At 43.6% G+C, this 23,774-nt stretch overlaps 1 protein-coding gene across 6 annotated transcripts in view; it reads left to right on the top strand.

The window, feature by feature from the left end:
- The window catches only part of B3GALNT1 (beta-1,3-N-acetylgalactosaminyltransferase 1 (Globoside blood group)), a 50,631-nt gene extending 27,321 nt beyond the window's left edge, over window positions 1–23,310 (top strand). For all 6 annotated transcript variants that reach the window (XM_063132026.1, XM_063132021.1, XM_063132024.1 and 3 more), the window contains 3 exons: window positions 14,315–14,429; window positions 18,505–18,557; window positions 19,209–23,310. In XM_063132026.1, coding sequence (XP_062988096.1) covers window positions 19,292–20,269 — 978 coding nt within the window. In that variant the 5' untranslated portion in view covers window positions 14,315–14,429; window positions 18,505–18,557; window positions 19,209–19,291 and the 3' untranslated portion in view covers window positions 20,270–23,310. The remainder of the gene's footprint in view (window positions 1–14,314; window positions 14,430–18,504; window positions 18,558–19,208) is intronic.
- Window positions 23,311–23,774: the final 464 nt, after the last annotated feature.

The raw sequence follows: 23,774 nt of genomic DNA, 5'->3' as shown, positions 1-23,774 counted from the left end.
CTCCCTCAATTGGGGAGTGACGGGCAGGCGGGCATGGGCAGGCAGGCAGGCAGGCAGGCCCAAAGGAGCTGGTACCTTGCACAGGTATGCCATAGATCTCTGGGGGAGTGAGTCCCAGCAGATCCAGCTACCTCACAAGGACGGCTCCCGGGCAGGCGGGCAAAAAGGAGCTACTAGTTATTGAAGCAGTTACTTTGAGTATGGAAGATTTGTGTGCATGCTTGGAGGATTAATGTTGCTGCTGAGCCCTCCAAAGGGCAACCCTTGGACTGCTGGCCTTTACCTCCCTCAGTTGGGGAAGTGAATGATGAGTTTAAGTGAAACTTGCTTCTCAAAGAGGGGTTACAGCAGAAGGGGAAGAGGAAGAGGATGAGACTGAGGAGAGAGAGAGAAGAGAGCATCCACTGTAGTGGCTTTGCTAGTGGCTGTGCTACGGGCGATCGGTGGACTGCTGGAGTAGCTCCCACACATAGGGGAAGTGAATGAGTTTCAGTGAAAGGTTGCGTCTCAAAATCAGCACACAGATCAAGGACTCCATTTGATCCCCGAGCTATCTAAAGGGCGACCCGTGGACTGCTGGAGTTTTCCTCCGGTTCCCGGTGGCTGGGATGGGTCTCGGCTTCTCAAAGCCATGGCACTGCTGCATATGCAGTGCAGCTTCTCGTAAGAGAGTTGTCCCACGGACAAACGGTGCATTACTGGAGCTTAGCTTTTTCTCAAAGGGGAAGTCAATGAGTTGAAGTGAAAGGTTGCTTCGGAAGTCTATGGCTTTCATGAGTTTCAGTGACAGCTTGCTTCTCAAAGAGGGCGTTACAGCGGAAGAGGGGTGGGACGAGACCAGGGAGAGAAGCTGGACCAGCTTCTGCGACTAATCCTCACCCACATCCTGGAGGACCACAGCATCCACAGTAGTGGCTGTGGTGAAGTCAATGGCTGTCATGAGTTGAAGTGAGTGCTCACTTCTCAGGAAAATTAAACTGTCCGTACACACTAAGTGGCTGTGCTATGGGCGATCGGTCGACTGCTGGAGCTTGGCTTGCGCACATAGGGGAAGTCCATGAGTTGAAGTGACAGCTTGCTTCTCAAAGACAGGGTTACAGCGGAAGAGGGGTGGGACGAGACCGGGGAGAGAAGCTGGACCAGCTTCTGCTACTAATCCTCACCCACATCCTGGAGGACCACAGCATCCCACACAAAGTGGCTGTGGTGAAGTCAATGGCTGTCATGAGTTGAAGTGAGTGCTCACTTCTCAGGAGGAAACTTAAACTGTCCCTATGCACTAAGTGGCTGTGCTATGGGAGTTCGGTGGACTGTTGGAGTACCAGCCGCAATTGGGGGAGTGAATGAGTTTCAGTGAAAGGTTGCTTCTCAAAATCAGCACACTGATCGGGTCACCCAGAGGACCACAGCCTCTACGTAGTGGCTGTGCTGAAGTCAATGACTTCCATGAGTTCAAGTGAAAGGTTGCTTCTCAAAGGCGAGGACTTGCCTGTTTCATTTTCGCAGCGAGACAGGCAGCTGCAGTAACACTCACAACCACACACACAATGACAGCTTTTGCACAGAGGCTCATGAGTTCAAGTGACAGCTTACTTCTCAAAACCATACTTCTGGATCAGGGAGTACGTCTTCCACTCCCAGGGCACTCCAAAGGGTGACCCGTGGACTGCTGGAGAGAGGCAGCCTGGCTAGTGGTGGTGGTGCCAGGCATTGCCTTGCCCCCTGCTTGCACCTCACCTAAACACGTGCAGTCAATCATGGACAAACGGTTGTAAACCGCCCAGAGAGCTTCGGCTGTGGGGCGGTATATAAATGTAATTAAATAAATAAATAAATAAATAAATGGAGTCTTTTGGAACTGGGTGGAAAACTATCCGGATGAGTTGACTAAGCTGTACCGGACGCCACAGAAATGAAATGAACTCAAGTGCGGTGCTTTGCCCTCACAGTCAGTCACCCACACGCACGGTGACAAACTCTGCCTAGTGCCTACAGAGAAAAAACCAGCCTGCCTGAACTGTAGTGAGCCTGCCAACCCAAGGAGGGGTGGAATTAAAGGGAGCCTGCCTGTCACTCCCACGAGGGCTTGAGGGTGGGGTATCCCAGCAGGGGTAGATTGCCCTTCAGAAAGACCAGCTGCTCCACCAAGTCCGGCTCCAAGCGAGAGCGGTGAGGGGTCACTATGTCGCCCGCCATAGAGAACACCCTCTCGCTTGGAACACTGGTGGGTGGGCAGCTGAGTCGATCCATGGCCACCCGCGACAGGTCCGGCCAAATCTGAAAACGGGATGACCAGTAGGCCAGGGGGTCCATGGAGGAGTCCTCGATGGGCTCTGACAGGTAACGCTGCACGGTGGTTGCAGCGTCATCCTGGCTGGTGGCTGGGGAGGGTCTCTGCCCAAACACGGTGTGCAGAGCCTCTTCCCAATACCCCTCGCCTGTGCTGCTGCTGGGAGGGATGCAGGTGAGGCTGCTGCTGGTGCTGCTGGTGCTGCTGCGGGGAGGGGTGGCCTGCTCCTCTGCCTCACTCTGCCCCACCCTCTTGGCCCATGCCGCCCGCACTTCGCCCACCAGCGTTTCCACCCAGTGCTGCCTGCTATTTGGCCCACAAAGCCCATCCTTCACACGAGGGTCGCACATGGCTGCCAACATGTGGACCCTGTCGGTTTGGATGGGCTCCAGCCTCCGTGTCACGCTGTCCCTCAGCCTAGTCACCGCTTCGCGGACCTCGGACTTCGTGTTGACGGGATCCCTGTACTCCAGAAAGTCGCCCATCTGTTTCTGGAGATGCCTGCATACAGGGATCACCTGGCTGAGGAGGGCAGAGCTTTTGTTCAGGGTCTCGGTGGCGTTCAGGAACGGCTTGAGGACCGCCACCAGCTGGGACATGGCGTCCCACTGCTGCTTGCCCAGGTGGTGGACGCCCATGTCCCTGACCCTGAACAAGTCGTGGATGGCACGCTGTTGCTCCACCATCCGCTCCAGCATCAGGTAGGTGGAGTTCCAGCGTGTCACCACATCCTGCACTATCCTGTGCTGCGGGAGATTCAACTCCTCCTGCTTCTCCCACAGCAAGCGACTGCCCTTGACGCTGTGGTGGAAATGGCCTGCCACCTTTCTGCAGCTCTCCAGGAGGTTACGGATCCCGGACAGGGGACCGAGGTTGGGCTTGCTGCTGCCCATCCCAAGGCCATCCCTCACCACCAGGTTCAAGACATGCGTGATGCAGCGGACGCCCTCGAATCCGCCGTCGCGCACCGCCTTCACCATGTTGGCTCCCCCGTCCGTGACCATGTAACCGCGGGTGACCTTCTGCCCAGCTAGCCACCCATCCACCATGCGGTTCATGGCCTCCGTAATCTCCGCTGCCGTGTGGGACTGGTCCATCACTTGCGTGTGGAGGAGGGCCCAGCAGTAGCCCTCCTTGCCAGTCCCTGTAGTGCTGGATCCTTCCTGCCCCACGGCTGCCCACCAGTGTGCCGTCAGGGACAGGTAAGCGTGCACTCCGCCCTCGCTGGACCAAATGTCCGAGGTGAAGTGCACCATCCGTGCCTCTGCCTGGCACAGACGACCCAGCACTAACTCCCTGCAGGAACGGTACAGGGAAGGCACCACCCGCCTGCTCAGGGTGGTGCGACACGGCAGCTTATAGTATGGCACCACAAGCGCCATCAGCCTCTTGAAGCCTGCGTTGTCGACGAGGCTGAATGGCTGGTCGTCCAACGCCACCATCTCACCGATTGACGTGGTGATCTGGGAGGGCGTTGGAAAACGCCATCTTGTGGTTCCATACTTCCCCCACCCCATTTCCGGCAGGGTTGCCTGCCTAACCCTTGTGGGGATGGGAGATGGAGAGCTGAGACTGGAAGTGCCAGCAGCAGCAGCAGCAGCAGCAGCAGCAGCCGCCTTCGGCTTTCCCCTGGAACCAGTCGCCTTGCCCGCCTCTTTCCCCATCAAGACCGACTGGTGCTGCCTCTTAAGATGCATCTTCATGCTGCTGGTTCCATAATGCCCTGTCGATGAACCCCTGCTTAGGCTGAGTTTGCAGTGGCGACAGACAGCAAAGCGGGGATCCGCTCCCAACTCAAAGTGGTCCCACACGATGCTTGTCTTTCGTTTCCGTGGTGACACCACCAATTGCCCGCCTGAGCTCTCTGGTGTTGCCACAGAAACAGGGGTGTGGGATGAGACTGGGGAGAGAGCCTCGGCCTGCTGCTGCTCCTCCTCAGCCCCCACATCCTGGAGGCCCACCGCCTCCTCCTCCTCCCCCCCTCCACTGTGCTGAGGACCTCGTCTAGGTCCATCAGCGGGCTCGTGGGCTGAAAGGAGAATGAAGGAGTTGGGGATACTCCTCCTCCTCTAGTGGCACTGCTGCCACGTGCCTCTTGCAAACGGGCACTTTTCCCATTCCCACCCTCAAAAAGAGAACGCCGGGCACAAGTTGCAGAAGAGAGTGGCTCTGCCTGCTGCTTGTCCTGCTTCTGTTTTGGAGCAGTCAGCCAAGGAGTTGCCCGTTTGATTTTCACAGGAGGAGAGGCAGCCTGCTTACTGCTGCCAGCCTGAGCCTTGCTGCTTTCAGCACGCCTGCTTCCTCTTTTCATGATGACTAATAAAATATTAATACTACTAATACTATGTATAAGGTACTACTAAGAATATGTATAAGAAGAATATAATATGTTTAAATGTAGGGAAATGGGACAAGAAGAATAAAATATTATACTACTACTAATATGTATGAGAATATACTATATATATACTACTAAGAATATCTAAAAGAATATAATAATATGTTTAAGAATATTACTAATAAATGTAGGGAAATGGGACAAGAAGTGTGTGTATGCTTTCCCCAAAATGCTCAATCTGTGGCTGCACAAAAGCAGCACACTCCGTCCAAGTTACACAGAGAAGAAAAAGAGAATCAAATTTTTTTGGTATATTTTGGTATATAGAAGATAGAAGGAAACACAATCAGGATTTAAGAGAGGGGAGGGGGGAAAAGAACCAACCACTACTATAAGAAGAACAAAATATGAATACTACTAATAATATGTATGAGAATATATACTAATAGACTACTAAGACTATGTAAAAGAATATAATAATAATATGTTTAAGAATAGGGAAATGGTGTGTGTATGCTTTCCCCAAAATGCTCAATCTGTGGCTGCACAAAAGCAGCACACTCCGTCCAAGTTACACAGAGAAGAAAAAGAGAATCAATTTTTTTTGGTATATTTTGGTATATAGAAGATAGAAGGAAACACAATCAGGATTTAAGAGAGGGGAGGGGGGAAAAGAACCAACCACTACTATAAGAAGAACAAAATATGAATACTACTAATAATATGTATGAGAATATATACTAATAGACTACTAAGACTATGTAAAAGAATATAATAATAATATGTTTAAGAATAGGGAAATGGTGTGTGTATGCTTTCCCCAAAATGCTCAATCTGTGGCTGCACAAAAGCAGCACACTCCGTCCAAGTTACACAGAGAAGAAAAAGAGAATCAAATTTTTTTGGTATATTTTGGTATATAGAAGATAGAAGGAAACACAATCAGGATTTAAGAGAGGGGAGGGGGGAAAAGAACCAACCACTACTATAAGAAGAACAAAATATGAATGCTACTAATATAATATGTATGAGAATATATACTAATAGACTATGTAAAAGAATATAATAAAATATGTTTAAGAATATAAATGTAGGGAAATGGGACAAAAAGTGTGTGTATGCTTTCAAAAGAAAGCTTTCACAAAAGCAGAACAGTCAGGCTTTAATACAGGGAAGGGGGGGGCAACCAACCCAACCAACCCAAACACACACTCCAAAATTTAAAAATAAAGTTTATATTAAATCAAAGTAAGGGGAAAACACAGGGCAAACTAAGCTATAAGTCAGAAAGAAGCAAACAAACACACACACACGCCAAACTAAACCTATCCTAATCTATCTCCAAAGTCCAAAGCAGGAGCACTAACTAACTAAGTGTTCCCTCCACGAACGACAACCCACAAAGAGACACAAAACAGAAAGTTCTGAGGGTGGGTCTGCCTTAGTCCCCCCTCCAACGCTGGGATTGGAGGAGGATGCTTTCTCAGGAGATCAATTCTCATCAGGATTGGGAGTTGAATGTGCCTGTCATCGCTTCCAAAAAAATAAATAAATAAAAAAAACCCAAACCCCGATTTTTAACAAAATATTGCACGTGAACCACAGCACGCAGAAAGTTGAGAGTAGTCTCAAAATGACCCCCATCCACGACTCTCTGTGCACAAGAATTTTCAGAACGATAGCTTAAACCCCCCCCAGTTATCCCCGATTCTTTCCCTCAATGCAATCCTATGGGCGAAAAGCCGAAAATGCCGTTTGAGCCGCGCGGTTGACCCGATTTTCACAAAAATATAGCACGCGACCCGGACAACGCAGAGAGGTGAGAGTGGTCTCAAAATGACCCCCATCCACGACTCTCTGAGCACAAGAATTTCTAGAACGATAGCTTCAAAAACAACGTAGTTATGCGCGATTATTTGCCGCAATGCAATCCTATGGTGAAATGTTTTCAAGATGGCGACTGGAGCGCTCCGCCTGAACTCGGAGCTCCGAAAAATGGCCGCTTCTCTTCGCCTTGCTTCTAGGGTGTCCGCGGTCCGCTCCTACTCCGCCTCTGGGTAAGGCGGAGCAGGCCAATCCGCTACTGCTTCTACGCTCCTAATCGGAGCGGATCACACCCCTAATTGATAGCCTTGGAGGATCAATCTCGTAGATCTTCGATTCGAATAAAACAGCTGAAGCAGACACAAGGAGAAGATCTTAGAGAAATCATTCTGAATTGGTTCAAGGAGCTGATGCCTGATATACCAATTGATGGATTGGATTTGGATCGAGTCCACCGTGTGGGGGGGGCAAAATTACAAAGGGACTAGAGACATTTTGGTGAAATTTGGTAACTATTACAAAAAAGAGCAAGTTATGAAAGAATTGAGATCTATGGCTCAGTTGCAGTACAAAGGCAAAGCAGTGCAAATTTATAATGATCTTTCTCAACACACATTAAATTGGAGACGCAGTATCAAACCAATAACAAGCATTAATGAAGAATAAAATTCCTTATGCATGGGGTTACCCGGTTTTTCTAAGATTTACATATGGGAGGGGGGAACACAGAGTAACCTCATTGGATCAAGGTAAAGAGTTGCTGAAGAGGCTGGGTCTGTATGGGGAAGCAAGTGGGACTGGACTGGGTGGGGGAGGGAACGAGGCTGGGACATCTGGGGAGTAATAGAATTGTTAACTATGTCTTGAGATAATTGCGTAATAGAATTGTTAACTATGTTTTGAGATAATTGCAAATAGAAATGCCAATATAGAAACTTGCCGGCCGGGCGCAGCACTGCCTCCCCCCCCTTTAAAGTAGATGGCTGGAGTATTAGACTCACGGGGATATGGGGGGGGATCAGAGTGGGGGGGTGGGGAGGGGGGAAGGTAGGAGGGGAGGGGCTGAGGTAGGAGGGTGGGGGATTGTTGTATGGAGTTTGTGTTTTTATGTAAGTAAATGTGAGTTGCAGAGCACAAGGGATCGGAAGAGATTTCAAAAGGGTGATTATGGATAAAAAGATAAAAGTATCAACACTCAATGTTAAAGGTTTGGGGGCAGTCGTGAAAAGGAAGAGAATAGAACAAATGTTTAACAAAGAAGGATCGGATATTATAATGGTCCAAGAAACACACCAAGGCTCCGAGAATTCGAATATGATAAAATTAAAGTGGTTAGCCTATTATGAAAAGTCATTAGGGACATCAAAAAAAATGGAGTGGCCACTTTGATTTCAAAAAAGAGTGGGTTTATATTAGAAGAAATAAAAAAGGATGATAAAGGCAGATATCTTATGTTAAAAGGTAAAATTGAAGGAAAAGTATATACGCTAATTAATGTGTATGCCCCAAATGAGAGACATAGAGAGTTTTTTATAAAGTTATTTAAAGAAATAGAAGAATTCAAGGAGGGGTATGTTATATTAGCTGGGGACTTTAATATGGTTATGGATAATAGATGGGACAGGTCAAATCCCACTAATGTTGAAAAAAGGAATAATATAACTATATTGAATAAATTAGTAAAAGAAAATGATTATTCAGATTCGTGGCGTTTACTCAATGGGATTAAGCCTGGATTCTCATATTTTTCCCCAGTTCATCATACGTACTCCAGGATAGATTATATATTTGTCTCAAAAGATTTAGTAACGAAGATTTGTAAAATGGAAAGGGGGGTAATAAAAGTAACTGATCATGCCTTGTTAAGCTTAGAATTTACAGTTAAGAAGAATTATAAAGAGGCTTATAGATGGAAGTTAAACACAAAAATATTGAAATATAATAAAGTGGTAGAGAAAATTCAGAAGGAACTGTCGGAGTCATGGGAAATTAACGAAAAGGGAGGAACAGTTGGGTCAGTCGTTTGGGACACCATGAAGGCTGTAGTAAGAGGAATTTGTATTAGAGAAACGTGTAGTTTAAAAAGACAACAACGTGCAGAGCAGGAAAAGTTAGAGATAGAAATTACAAATTTGGAGGAAGAATATTGGCGAGTTAAAGATAAATATAAATTAGTGGAAATACAAGCTAAGAAGAAACAATTAGAAAATTTAAATATAGAGGAGGTTCAAAAGAATTTAATGTATATGAAAAGGGAATATTTTGAAAACAGCAATAAGAATTCTAGATTGCTTGCCAAGCTCACACAAAAAGAAAAAGGGAGGAATGGGATAGAAACATTGAAAGATAATCGAGGGAAATATTGTCATATAATGAAAGATAAAATAAAAAAATTTCAGGAATTTTATCAGGAATTATATAAGGGTAAAGAAACTCAACGAGAAAAGGTGGAGGAGTATATTGGAAGGTTTATAAAGAATGGAATAAAATCAGAATATAAGGAGTTAATGGAGGAAGTAATAACTCAAAGAGAAGTTGAAGAGGTTATTGATAATTTAAAAGTTGGTAAATCGCCGGGAGCAGATGGTTTGGGACCAGAATATTATAAGGTCTTCAAAGATTTTTTAGTTCCAAAATTAATGGAACTTTATAATAGGATATTATCAGGAGAGAAGATACCTGAATCATGGGAACATTCATTGATAATTCTGATCCCAAAACCAGATAAAGATTTGACTAATCCCGATTCCTACAGACCTATTTCATTAATAAATCAAGACGCTAAAATTTTTACATCTATTATGGCTAAACGGCTAAATAAATTTATATCAGAATATATAGGAGTAGATCAATGTGGGTTTGTGGCAGGAAGGCAGATGCATAATTTAGTGGGAAGAGTTTTAAATGTAATAAATGTAATAAAAAAAGCAAATATTAAGGCAGGAATTATGGCATTGGATATTTTTAAAGCTTTTGATTGTGTGAGCTGGCAGGCATTAAAGATTATTATAGATAAATTGGGATTTGGAAATAAATTTAAAAGCGTAATAGAACAGTTATATTCCCAAAATACAGCGGTAGTGGTGGTAAATGACGGACTCACTGAAAAGATTCGACTAGCCAGAGGAACAAGACAAGGATGTCCGCTCTCGCCGGTCCTGTTTGTAATGGTTATGGAAGTTTTGGCAAAGGCACTAAGGGAGGATGAAGAGTTAGAAGGAATTGGAGAGGTAAGGGAAATAAAGTTAAACATGTTTGCAGACGATACTTTATTGACCATTAAGAACCCATTAAGAAAATTAGAAAGAATTAAATATCAGTTGAGGGAATTTGAGGAAATTACAGGGTTAAGAATAAATTGGTCTAAATCAGAGATGATGTTGTTTAATTATACTAAGAAGGAAGAAAAGGATTGGGAACATAAGGGAATAGAAATGAAAGTTAAGGAGGAGATTAAATATTTGGGAATTAAAATTACAAAAAACTTAGAGAATCTTGAAAGGGAAAATTTAACGAGGTTAAAGAAGGAGGTATTAGAGAAATTGGAGAAATATAAAAGATTAAATTTATCTTGGTTTGGAAGAATAGCTTTAATAAAAATGAAGATATTAGCTAAAATTAATTTTGTGTTTAGGATGTTACCAATAAAAATATCAGAAACTGAGATAAAGAGTTGGCAAAATATTATTAATAAATATTGTAACGGAGAAAAGAGAGCAAGAGTGAATAAAAATAATTGGTATCTAAGCCAAAAAAAGGGTGGATTGGGTCTCCCAAATATAAAATTATACTACTTGGCAAATAGATTAAGACATATTGTAGAAGCAATTTTAGGAGTAGGAGATTTATATTGGATGGAAGAAAAAACTATAAATAATGTAGAGATGAATTTGGATAATGTTTTCTTTAAAGATGGAGGGAGAAAGTGGGTTGGAAGTATAGTTAATCCACTCCTGAGGACTCAATGGGAAATCTGGAGTAAATTTAAAGGGAAGTTGCTTCCGAGCAACTCTCCCTTAGCACCGATAATAATGTTAAAGAATTTCCCAGAGGATCTGAAGGGTAGATTATGTAAAATATTAAAAGAGAAAAGTAAAATGAAATTAAAGGATTGGCTAAGAGATATAAAAACAAGAGAGGATATGGAAAATTTGTTAAAAGAGAAAAAATTATCTTGGTTAGAATATGGGCAATTAGAACAATGGAATAAAAAGAGGATTAAAGAAAATGGAGTTTGTAGAAAGATGACGAAGTTTGAAAATAGTAAGTAAGGAAAAAGGGAAAGGAGGTAGTATAGTTTTAAAAGGGTTAATGAGTGAAATATATAAATTATTGTTAGAGAAGGAGTTTAGAGAGAACCCAGAGAAAATGGTATGGGAATCAGATTTGAAGGTACAAATAGGGCGACAGAGCTGGGAGGGACTATGGAAACAAAGAGTGTTGAGAAGTTTATCAGTGAGAATAAAGGAGAACTATTTTAAAATTTTATGGAGGTGGTACCTAACCCCGATTAGATTGAATAAGATAAATGATCAGCATTCAGCAAATTGTTGGAGAGGTTGTGGGGAAAAAGGAACGTATTTACATATGTGGTGGCAATGCAAATATGTACAAAGATTATGGAAGATGGTGTTTTCAGAAATTGAAGAAATAGTGGGAATGAAAATAGAACAAACACCAAAGATTGCATTGCTGTCACTATTTGAAGATATAAAGTGTGGAAAAGAAACTATAGAGCTGATATCGAGTTTGCTGGTTGCAGCGCGATTGATAGTAGCTAGGAACTGGAAGATTCAAGGGGAATATTCTATTGAAGAATGGTACAAAGAAGTATGGGATATAGCCATTAATGATAAACTGACATGTAATATTAAGTGGAGATAAGGCGTAACTAAAATAAATGAGTTTGAAGGAATCTGGAAACAGTTCCTAATATTTGTGTTTATTAAGGGAAGTGGGAAACCGCCAGCAGAAGAAACGATTAGGTTTTGGACTCAGGAATGATCCCGAGGTGGGGGGTGCACTTTTATGTTAAGAATGATGATGTTGAATAGTATATGATAAGGTATAGGTAATAGTTATGCAACATATGTACTCAACATTTATTCAATATGTATGCAGCAGTTGTTTGATGTTTTTCTGTTTTTCTTTCTGTTATTATTATTATTATTATGGTAATGTTTTATGTATGTTTATACAGTGTAGAAAATAAATAAAAATTATATATATATAAAAAAAGGTTTAAATTGTTGTGAGCCGCCCAGAATGCTTTGCTGTTGGGCAGGATAGAAATGTTATGAATACATAAATAAAGGAGAAAAAACCCTCTATTCCCCTGTCCTCTTAATGTCTAGGCTAAAACACCTGGTTGAGGAAGGCTGCTGTAGTGATTAGACTGTTCAGTGGAAGCTGAGTTCAGATCACTATTGGGGGTGGGGAAGGGAGATAAACCCATATATTCTTCTTGGGTTCATGCAGACATAACCCAGGGGGCAAACTGTGGTCAACTTTGACAGCAATGTCTGTGTTTGGCATGCATGTGTATTAGACAGAAAGAATGCTTCCTGTCTTCCTGGTAAAAATGGACTGTTGTTTTGTTGTTGTTATTTTCATTTCTATACTGCCCAGTAGCTGAAGCTCTCTGGGTGGTTTGCAACAGTTTGTAAAATAAGAAAATACAATATAAAAATACAGTATAAAACTTTACATATACAAAATTTAGAAGAATTTAGACAGCTAAAAACAGTTTCAATAAAATACTAGACCTGTATAGATGACTGGCATAAATGCTCCATCATATGCCACAAAATGCCATCACCGTATTTCTTCAATTGTAAGACGCCATCGATTGTAAGATGCACACTAATTTCAGTACCACCAACAGAAAAAAAAACAACCTAAGACACACCTGCAATTCTAAGACACACCCCATTTTTAGAGATGTTTATATGGGGGAAAAAGTGCGTCTTAGAATCGAAGAAATAGGGTAAATGCCTGGGAGTAGAGGGCAGCCTTAACCCAGCGCCGAAAAGATGACGGTGTTGGTGCCAGGCGGGCCTGAGTGGGAAGCTCATTTCATAGTTCATAGTTCCCTATAGTTGCAAGTAAGTAAGTTAATAGTTGGGGGCCAGGGGGCTTGATAGTCAAGCAGACCCTGTGCCTCCTCACAAGGAATCAAACAATGAGTGCCCCTATTCAGTTTCTCAAGCATCCGTAAATACAGCATCGCAAGCATCCGTAAATACAGCATCGTAAGAACATAAGAGGAGCCATGCTGGATCAGACAAAGAGTCCATCTAGTCGAGGATTCTGTTGGTACAGTGGCCAACGAGCTGTTGAGCAGGAATCCACAAGCAGGGCATGAGTGCAAAGCACCCTCCCACACATGTTCCCCAGCAACTGGTGTACATAGGCTTAGTGCCTCTGCTTCTTTGTCATTTCCAATGTGCAAGAACCATGTGCATTTAAAATACTCAGTTCTGCTTTTTGCATTTATTTATCTCTGTTGTATATATCAAATAACAGTTCCCAATAAATAAATAAAATAGATCCTTTGCTTTCCCAACGATCCTTAACCATATTCTCCAATGTAAAAGCTATTTGTACTTTTCAAAAGCGTTAACTACACATTTCCTTTGATCTTTAAAACTTGAGGACTGATATATCATGTTGTTTCTGATGAATTTTGCTGCAGTGTCAATTACATATATTTACAGCTTTTCATAAATTACTCAAAAACAGAAAACTCTGAGGTATCAGCTGTGCTCTGTTAATAACACTTAGGGCTTCATCACACCTACTTTCCCCCCCCTGGTTTCCCTCCGCGATTTCCACCTCTGTTTCATTAGTGTGTCAAGCTAATGGTCCCTTTTACATGTGTTTGTGGTATCGCCACTGTATTGGTGAAATATCCTTTTGCTAGTTTGCTCTCCCACTCCACCCCGCCCCTTCTCCTTCCCCCTCCAGTTCTTTGAGTTTTGTATTGACCTCCCTTCAAAGCACCCCCCCAAACAAAGAACATAGCGTGAGGATGGCAATACATGGTCGCTTTAATCCCGCATGGAGGAGAAAAATAGACTTTCCCCACACTGCAAAATGGCAAACCAGGCATGATGAGAGTGCAATAAAACGCTGGTGTGATGGCGCCCTTCCAGAAAATGTGGGACTTAACATTCCCTCCTATCTTATAACTTCCAGAATGTAGCTGAAGCATAGATTGAATTCTTAGTCAGTGCAGGCTTTCAAAATGGCACTGCCTCTAAAATCATATGTAGTTTTGGAAGTTATAAGATAGGAGGGAATGTTAAGTCCCCTGTTTTTTCTGATGCATCCTCAAAAGGAAAGACACAGATAAGATTTACAGGAGCCAATGCTTGGTCCAAATGGAATTACTGAGTTAATTAAAATCTCTTGTGAAAATTTTCCCACTGATGAAGACCATTTGGGTTGAAACGTGTTTGGGATAGTTGTATGTTTTATTTTTGTGGACTATATAGTTTGTATTTTAATTGTATGTTTTTGTTAAAGGATTAAATTTTTACATTACAGAGTGTTTATTAATTTTTTTATGGATAAATTATTTTATTTTAGTATGTATACTAAATACCATTTGAACTTTGAACATTGTTTCATACCAATTTTCTTAAACCCTTTTTGTTTTCTGGATTGATTTTGGTTTAAGACACCACTTTTTATAATACTAGCATGATGGAGCCCTTAACTGCAAATTTGGACATGGCTGCTATTTTGAAACGCAAATTTGAGGGTGTTCCCTTGCTTCGATTTTGTTGAATGGAAAACACTTTCAAATGCTTCTGTTACAATTTGTCCATGTTCAGTGCCTTTTTCTGTATCTTTCCTAGACTATTATTCTTCTAACCCCACTTAGCAAGGATTTGATCTTGGATCTTCAGAATACTTATCCGTCCTGTTGTTTACCAAAGTCCTGTGACACAATTTTACATTTCAGAGCAAAAGGTAGGAGAAAATATGCTTCAAAGATGCAGGGAGGCAGTTCTGACATTTTTAGCCATTTGACAAGGCAAATGTTTCTCTCGGCCCTGGGGTTGCCTAGTTTGGGCATTCCTTGCCATTGTTCCTCCTAGTTTTTGTACAACCTGTCCCCTTTTCAGGATCTCTTCCAGCCCTGCACAACTAATAATGGGAGCACAGATTACTTGAGCCATGTCTGACTTTACTTTGGCCATTTTGTGATGATCATCACAAAATGACCAGCCCTCGGGCCTCCAGATGCTGCTTTTAAATGCCAGATCGGTGCATAATAAGATCTCCCTCATCCACGACTTAATTGTGGATGAGGCAGCCGATCTGGCATGTATAACCGAGACCTGGGTGGGTGAGCAGGGAGGAGTCAGTCTCTCCCAGCTATGCCCACCGGGGTACCTGGTTCAGCATCAGGGTAGACCTGAGGGCCGGGGAGGGGGGGTTGCTGTGGTCTATAGGAATTCTATCTCCCTCTGCAGGCTCCCTGTCCATGTGACTACTGGTCTGGAGTGTTTGCACCTTGTGTTGGGTCAGCGGGACAGATTAGGGATTCTGTTGGTGTACCGCCCACCCTGCTGCTCAACAGACTCCCTAGGTGAGCTGACGGAGGTGGTCTCGGCTGCAATGCTGAGATCCCCCAGACTGTTGGTTCTGGGGGATGTCAACATTCATGCCGAGGGTGCCTTATCCGGGGCGGCTCAGGATTTCATGGTCTCCATGACAACCATGGGACTGTCCCAACATGTCATCGGCCCAACACATGTAGCGGGGCACACTCTTGACCTGGTTTTCACAACTGGACACGGAGATGGTGATCTGGAAGTGGGGGACCTTACATCAGTCCCTTTGTCATGGTCAGATCACTGCTTGCTGAGGTTTAGACTTACAGCAGCTTTTCCCCTCTGCAAGGGTGGGGGACCTATTAAGATGGTCCGCCCCCGGAGACTAATGGATCCGGATGGTTTCCAAAGGGCTCTGGGGAGTTTTCCGGCTGATAGGGCTGGCTCTCCTGTCGAAACCCTGGTTGATCTGTGGAATGCAGAAATGACCCGGGCAGTTGACAGGATTGCTCCCGAGCGCCCTCTCCTGAGTAGCGCTCGTACGGCTCCGTGGTATACCCCAGAACTGAGAACGATGAAACAAAATAGGAGAAGGCTTGAGGGCAGGTGGAGACGAACTCCTAGTGGATGCAATCAAATATTGGTAAGTGCCTATAGTAAGGCATATTCAGGGGCACTGAGGGCAGCAAAAAAACAGTACTTTGCTGCCACTATTAAATCTTCAATTTGCCGCCCAGCAGAGCTTTTTAGAGTTGTCCGGGGGCTATTACATGCTGGTCCCAAGGACACGGTAGAATCATCTGAGGCCCGCTGTAATGAATTTATTATTATTATTATTATTATTATTATTATTATTATTTATTTATATAGCACCATCAATGTACATGGTGCTGTACAGATAACACAGTAAATAGCAAGACCCTGCCGCATAGGCTTACAATCTAATAAGTTGTAGTAAACAATAAAGAGGGAGGAGAATGCAAACAGGCACAGGGAAGTGTAAACAGGCACAGGGTAGGGCAAAACCAACAGTGTAAAGTCAGAACAAACTCAATATTTGAAGGCTATAGGGAAAAGAAAAGTTTTGAGCTGAGTCTTAAAAGCAGTGATTGAGTTTGTAGTTCTCAAGTGTTCTGGAAGAGCGTTCCAGGCGTAAGGGGCAGCAGAAGAAAAAGGACGAAGCCGAGTAAGGGAAGTGGAGGTCCTTGGGCAGGCGAGAAGCATGGCATCGGAGGAGCGGAGAGCCCGAGCGGGGCGATAGTGTGAGATGAGAGAGGAGAGCTAGGCAGGAGCTAGGCAGTGAAGAGCTTTGAAGGTCAGTAGGAGAAGTTTATATTGGATTCTGAAGTGAATTGGAAGCCAATGAAGAGATTTCAGAAGTGGAGTGACATGGTCAGAGCGGCGGGCCAAGAAGATGATCTTAGCGGCAGAGTGGTGGACAGAGACCAGCGGACTGATGTGAGACGAAGGAAGGCCAGAGAGAAGACTCCAGTGTTATAGCAGGTGAATCTAGTGAGGTGTCCAGAGTACAGTCTTGTCCTGTAATCTTGGATGAGTTTCAGTTGGTACAGCTCGAGGATGTGGACAAGGTGCTTGGACAGGTCCGCGCAACAACCTCTGTACATCCTTGCCCCTCTTGGGCAACAACATCCTTGCCCCTCTTGGCTAATAAAAGTTAGTAGGGATGGAACAGCCGGCTGGGCCAAGGAGGTGATTAATGCCTCTCTACGAGAGGGAGTGGTCCCAGACTGTCTGAAAGAGGTGGTAGTGAGACCACTCCTGAAGAAAACTTCCTTGGACCCGGAAAATCTTAGTAACTACAGGCCGGTAGCAAATGTTCCATTCCTGGGCAAGGTCCTTGAGCGGGTGGTGGCGGGTCAGCTCCAGACACTCTTGGATGAGACTGATTATCTGGATCCATTTCAGTCGGGTTTCAGGCCCGGCTTTGGCACGGAAACAGCCTTGGTCGCCCTGTATGATGACCTATGTCGGGAGAAGGACAGGGGGAGTGTGACTTTGTTGATTCTCCTTGATCTCTCAGCGGCTTTCGATACCATCGACCATGGTATCCTTCTGGAACGTCTGGCTGAGTTGGGAGTGGGGGGCACTGCATTGCAGTGGTTCCGCTCCTACTTAGCAGGACGGCTCCAGAAGGTGGTGCTTGGGGAACATTGCTCGGCCCCGTGGACTCTTCAGTATGGAGTTCCGCAGGGATCGGTCTTGTTCCCCATGCTGTTTAACATGTACATGAAACCGTTGGGTGCGGTCATCCGGAGTTTTGGAGTGCGCTGTCATCAGTACGCTGACGACAAGCAGCTCTACTGCTCCTTTTCATCCTCATCAGGTGTGGCTGTGGATGTGCTGAACCGGTGCTTGGCTGCGACAATGGACTGGATGAGGGCTAATAAACTGAAGCTCAATCCAGACAAGACTGAGATGCTGCTGGTGGGTGGTTCCTCTGATCGGATGGGGGGTGTTCAACCGGTTCTGGATGGGGTTGCACTCCCCCTGAAGGAGCAGGTTCGTAGCTTGGGGGTTCTCCTAGAACCATCTTTGTCACTTGAGGCTCAGGTGGCCTCGGTGGCACGGAGTGCTTTCTACCAACTTCGGTTGGTGGCCCAGCTACGCCCCTATCTGGACAGGGATAACCTAGCTTCAGTTGTCCATACTCTGGTAACCTCCAAATTAGATTACTGCAACGCCCTCTACATGGGGCAGCCTTTGAAGACGGTCCGGAAGCTGCAGCTTGTGCAAAATGCGGCGGCCAGATTGATAGCTGGAACAGGGAGGTTTGAGCATGTAACACCGATTCTGGCCCGCTTGCATTGGCTGCCTATATGTTTCCGAGCCCAATTCAAGGTGCTGGTCTTAACCTATAAAGCCCTACACGGCTTGGACCACAATACCTGATGGAACGCCTCTCCCGACATGAACCTACCCGTACACTGCGCTCAACATCTAAGGTCCTCCTCCGAGTGCCTACTCCGAGGGAAGCTCGGAGGATGGCAACAAGGGAGAGGGCCTTCTCAGTGGTTGCCCCCCGACTGTGGAATGATCTCCCCGATGAGGCTCGCCTGGCGCCAACATTGTTATCTTTTCGGCGCCAGGTCAAGACTTTTCTCTTCTCCCAGGCATTTTTAACAGCATTTTAACAGCATTTAACAACGTTAAGTTTGTTTTTAATGGACCCCACAATTGTTGTTTTTAAATGGATACTGTTGTTTTTATACTGTTTTTTATGTGTGTGTGTGTGTGTGTGTTTTAAATTGTATACTTTTAATGTTTACTATTTTTAAATGTTGTAAACCGCCCAGAGAGCTTCGGCTGTGGGGCGGTATATAAATGTAATTAAATAAATAATTAAATAAATAAATAAATCATGGGTCATTGCAAGGGATGGCTGAAGAGGAGTGACAGATGTGCTAAGAGACAGAGATGCAGCAGCAGGTATTGAGACTATAATACTTTCCCCATTTCATTCTTCACAGCAAGGAGTCCAAAAACGGGTAATGGTGAATGAACAGGACACAGGAGAAGGCCAGTAAGTGTTGCCTTCCTCTCGGTCCAAGTCAGCTCTTGAAAGACTTAACTATAGCTCACATATCTTTCGTCAACCCCAAATTCCATACATGATGGGCGGTGGTTACTCACATACAGTTTGATTTAGTTTCATCAGTGTGGAATTAATGGAGTGTCCTTGCTTCCGTGTCACATTACCGGTCCAATATCCAAGGAGTGTGAAGTCTCAGTGTAGACAACATTTGAGTTTGTAGCCTTCCACACCATAAGGGGAATTGATACCATTATGACTATCAAGCCAAGGGATCATTCACACTTCAATTTAGTGTGAAAGTTATATGCATGGAGGGGAATGAAGATGAGCCCTGTATATATTCAAGTATACATTTCTGGGATATGTTATTGAGTCTTGTAAGCTGGAAATATGCATATACATGTAGAATCTATGTGCAGTAGGGTGAGCCTGCATTAGCCCAGGCCTCATCTCGTATATGCACCTGCACACCATAACTATGTGGGGCTCTCACCCAAGGTCAGTTGTATTTTTTTTATGTTGTTCTCTTGTAATAGCAAATACATGAAGCAAAGTTCATGTATACTTTTAGTATACTTTTAGTAACAAGTTTCAGGTGTACATTTGTTTTCAAGATACTAACTTTTTTTTCCTTTTCAGCAAAGACTTGATTGCCCAGCCCTGCTTTATATCTCAATAGCTTTTTTGAAAACTTTGTTGGGAATTTCCTCTTCTCTGTGTGGATGAATTTGAAGACTGCTATGTCTATGACATGCTTGAAATATTTTTTCTTTGGTTTGACTGTTATCTCTGTTGTATTAATGACATGGTTTATGGTATTCTCCTCCCACACTGGGATAGAACATATAGATTATGTGTATTTTTATAGCCATGAACCAGTCTACAAGCAGAATTTCCTCTTCACGCTACGTGAGCGATTAAAATGTGAAGACAACAAACCATTTCTGGTCATCTTGGTGACTTCAAGACCTACAGATGTAAAGGTGAGACAAGCAATTAGGAAAACCTGGGGCTCTGAAAAATCTTGGTGGGGGAACAAGATTCTGACACTGTTTTTACTGGGCAAAGGAGAAGGAATCGATGATAATGCAGCCTTATCCATAGAAGACGAAAGCATTCTTTATGGGGACATCCTCCAGCAAGACTTCCTTGACACCTACAGTAACCTGACCTTGAAAACTGTCATGGCGTTCAGGTGGCTTACTGAGTTTTGTTCCAATGCTCAGTATGTTATGAAGACAGATTCCGATGTTTTCATCAACATGGGCAACTTAATGAAGCTTCTAAATTCAAGTACCTCGGAAAACTTCATTACTGGCTACCCTTTAATAGAAAAGCCTGCTCACAGAGGATTTTATTGGAAAACCTTTATTTCTTTTGACGAATACCCATTTAAGGTGTATCCTCCATACCTCAGTGGACTAGGTTATGTCCTTGATACTGGATTGGCTCAACAGGTTTATGGAATGATGAGCCATGTCAAACCTATTAAATTTGAAGATGTCTATGTTGGGATTTGTTTAGGTATACTTGGTGTGAACATCACTGTTCTGGACGATGTCGACCTCTTCTTTTTATACCCAATTAGCTTCGATAGTTGTAAATACAAGCACTTGATTGCAGTACATGGCATATCGCCACAGGAAATGCTTGCATTCTGGCAGGAAATAACGAGAGAGACTTCAATTCCTTGTCATTGACTCCATCTTATTTTAAAAGCCTCAGTCACTTCAGGCCTGATTACTTTCCTTTAGGCTAGGAGTAGGCAGAACTTCAAGGGCTGGCATTGGAGGCTGGTGGCTGACATGTCAGTGGGAGCAGTGAATCTGCTCCAGGTTTCAGTCAGAACTCTAAAGGAACTATCCAGCCTCTACTGAAGGTTGGACTTCCTGACATTCTTTTAGCTGCAGTAATGTTTGCTCTTGTTTGGACATTGGTGAAGCCAGGAAATGGTTTTAAGGAAAGGCTACCACTCACCTTAGTATTCCAGTGATAAAGGACATGCACATATTGGACATTTAGTATAGTCAGTTATTTTGACATTGTCCATCTAGAAACATAGAAGGCACTTAGACTATATGCATCTGTTGGAACTCTGATCATTCATGTTCAACAACAAAAATCACAACACTTGTATATATGTCTTTCAACAACAAAAAATGTATCAGAGAAAACAATGAATACAGGCAAACATGAACTCTAAATTTATCATTCCAAACATCACAAAAACCCTCCCAATCTTTCAATAAACTTATCCACAAACTTTTGTTCTTCTCTAGTCCTTATATAATAAGTTAATTTCATCATTATTGCCACAACGTCAGGCAAGCGTCTCCCTCTGCCATGCTACACTATCCATTTGGAAATGCGGTTGGGGGGATGGAAACATCCCCGACACCATTTCCAAATGGATAGAGGAGGGGGGAAGGGAGACACTCTTATGACGCTGTCAAGGGCAGTGTCAGGCAAGCATAACCCTTCCCGTCCCTCCCTCGCTATCCGTTTGTGGATATAGGCAGGGTCCAGAGAGAGACAGTGAGCGTCTCCCTCCACGCCCTGCCAATATCCACAAATGAGCTTCGGGTATCAGGGCACATTACAAGTCATTCAGGCTTGAAATAATCAGAAAGAGGAAGAGTAATAAGGGATGGAACAAAGAGATTGTATACAGAACTGTCCAACTTGAACCAACCACAATGATTACTTGATTGCCTTACTGCTTTTGAATTACATATTGTTTTAACTTGGTACATGTGCTTATTTCTTGTTTTATACGGTATGCTTTTATCTGTACGCTGCTCTGAGATCTTAATGATATAGGGTGGGATATAAATGTTTTAAATAAATAAAATAAATAAATAAATTGCACCTGCATGCCCTCTCCAGTCCTGTAGAGCCCACTCTGCTCCTTGGTATAGTAGGGAGCTGCGGACAATGAAACAGGCTGGAAATTGCCTAGAGCGCAAATGGCATAAGACTCAAAGCGAAGATGACAGCGCACGCTCTAGAGCGCACGGTGGTGCGGGCAGCAAAGAAGGCTTATTTTGCTGCCTCCACTGTGTCCTTGAGTAACTGTCCAGTGGAGCTCTTCTGGGTGGTCCGGGGGCTGCTAACACCCTCCACAGCAACTGGCCCCATCGAGAACTCTGATCTGATCCAGCAGTAATATTTGTAGTAAATACAGCCCCTGCCCATAAGAGTCATTACTCATTGAGCATACTACTCATCAGTTTCACATGCGGGGCGGACAGAGAGGAAATGCTGCAGCTCAGCTGTTGTCTGGCGCTGCTCCTTTTCAGTATTTTCCAGTTTAGCATGTAATGAACATTTTTTTTGAAGGGATGTATGGCTCCATAATTTGGGGGGACAAGCTCTGAATATCTGCAATCTGGAAAATAAATAGACTCTGTGTGTGTGTGTGTGTGTGTGTATGTATTGTGTTTTAAATCTGTCTGGATTTTAAAAAGGATTTTAAAACACAGAAGAAAGGAAAGGAAAACCCACATATATTGTTGTTACAATGCAAAAAGAAAGTCCTTCCCAGTGTTAAAATTGCAATCTCTTGCTTAAACATATATTTTGTATATATGCAAATAATAAAGCTAGAACTAGGTTTTAATGGTCTCCTATATGATGTATTTTCTTTTCTCCATCAATATAGTTTTGGAAAGGGGGGATATTTCTAGAAAGCAGCTTGCTTGTGATGGACTACCAGCACTTCTGATCTGAGTTGATATTATATCCATAACAAAAATTGCCCATGCTTCCACTCATTGATTGATGATAAGCGAGTATTATTCCATCTAAATGCTAACTGTGCTTTTTCTGCTGGCAGCAAATGCACTATCAATTCCCTTCTTATTTGTGGTATATTTTCAACATCCAGTTTACCAAGTAACACTTACCATAGATTCATGGGGCTTTGGTAGCCTGAAATTGATTTTATAAGGTTCAGAATGCACATCTAATACTTTTTGTTTTTGAATATGTAACTAAAGGTGCTTCATCTCCATGGACTTGACCGTGGTGGGAAGAGCAGCAAACACCTCCTGATGTTGGCTGCATCACTAGCTTTGCATGGTGTGCACCACCCCCAAACACTTGGCCAGCACTGGCCACTTGCCACCCACATCCCCTGCATACTCATGTGGTTGTTTTTGCTTTTAAGAACATAAGAAGAGCAATGCTGGATCAGACCAAGGGGCCATCTACTCCAGCACTCTGTTCATACAGTGGCCAACCAGCCATTGGCCAGGGACCAACAATGCAGGACACGGGTGCAACAGCATTCTCCAGCCCATGTTATCCAGCAACCAGTGTATACAGGCTTACTGCACTTAGGGATCAGGGCTAGTAGCCATTGATAGCCTCCAGGAATTTATTCAAGCCCCTTTTAAAGCCATCCAAATTGGTGGCCATCATCACATCTTTTGGTAGTGAATTCCATAGTTTAACTATGAGCTGTGTGTAAGAGGAGAGGGTGGTGTTCACTTTGGGGAGGTAATCTTTAGAACTTATATACTTCTGCATACCTTGGGGCTTTTCTTGGCATGCAAAACCTTTGTTTTGTTAGTAAGGGGCCCCTGTGTTGCTTACAAAGTGGCATGAGGCAATCCCAAGTTTGCTCTTTGAGGCAAGGATTGTGTTCTTTTTTGCTGTGTTCTTTGTTATGAGCTTAACCATCTAATGTTCCTATGTAGGATGTGGATGTGTTTATTGAGAAAACAGTCACTATTTCATACAGAGTTGTAACACAAAAAGAAAAATAAAGCTCATTATTTATTTAAATATGCTTCTTTTAAAGCCTTTATTTTTATTTTACCCATACAACCAAGGTCTTTTGCTCAGTAGTTTACACTTCCTGTAGACATTAACACAGAATCTGCAGTTGCATGAAACATATATTCTTCACACATCTAAAAAAAACCCTAACTTTAATGCACATACTAAAGATACCATAGTTACATACATCTAGAAGTGACCGTGCACTGTCACTTTTAGGCTATACCACAGCTAATGTTATCGTATTTACATTTCATCTGACCATGTTTCAAATTGTCTCTTAGAGACAGATGTAGAATAAGTACAAAAGAAACCCTCTACTAGTACCAAGAATGATGAGGTTTCACTAGTTCCTTCTTTTATTCGGCACTATGGCCAAAGCACTGGATTGTGATAGGTTTAAACTCTGATTTTAATTTATGA

Source organism: Elgaria multicarinata, chromosome 8 (genome assembly GCF_023053635.1).
Source record: "Elgaria multicarinata webbii isolate HBS135686 ecotype San Diego chromosome 8, rElgMul1.1.pri, whole genome shotgun sequence".
Taxonomy (NCBI): domain Eukaryota; kingdom Metazoa; phylum Chordata; class Lepidosauria; order Squamata; family Anguidae; genus Elgaria; species Elgaria multicarinata.
The sequence above is the reverse complement of the archived record's forward strand: the minus strand, read 5'-3'. Positions and strand labels throughout refer to the sequence as shown.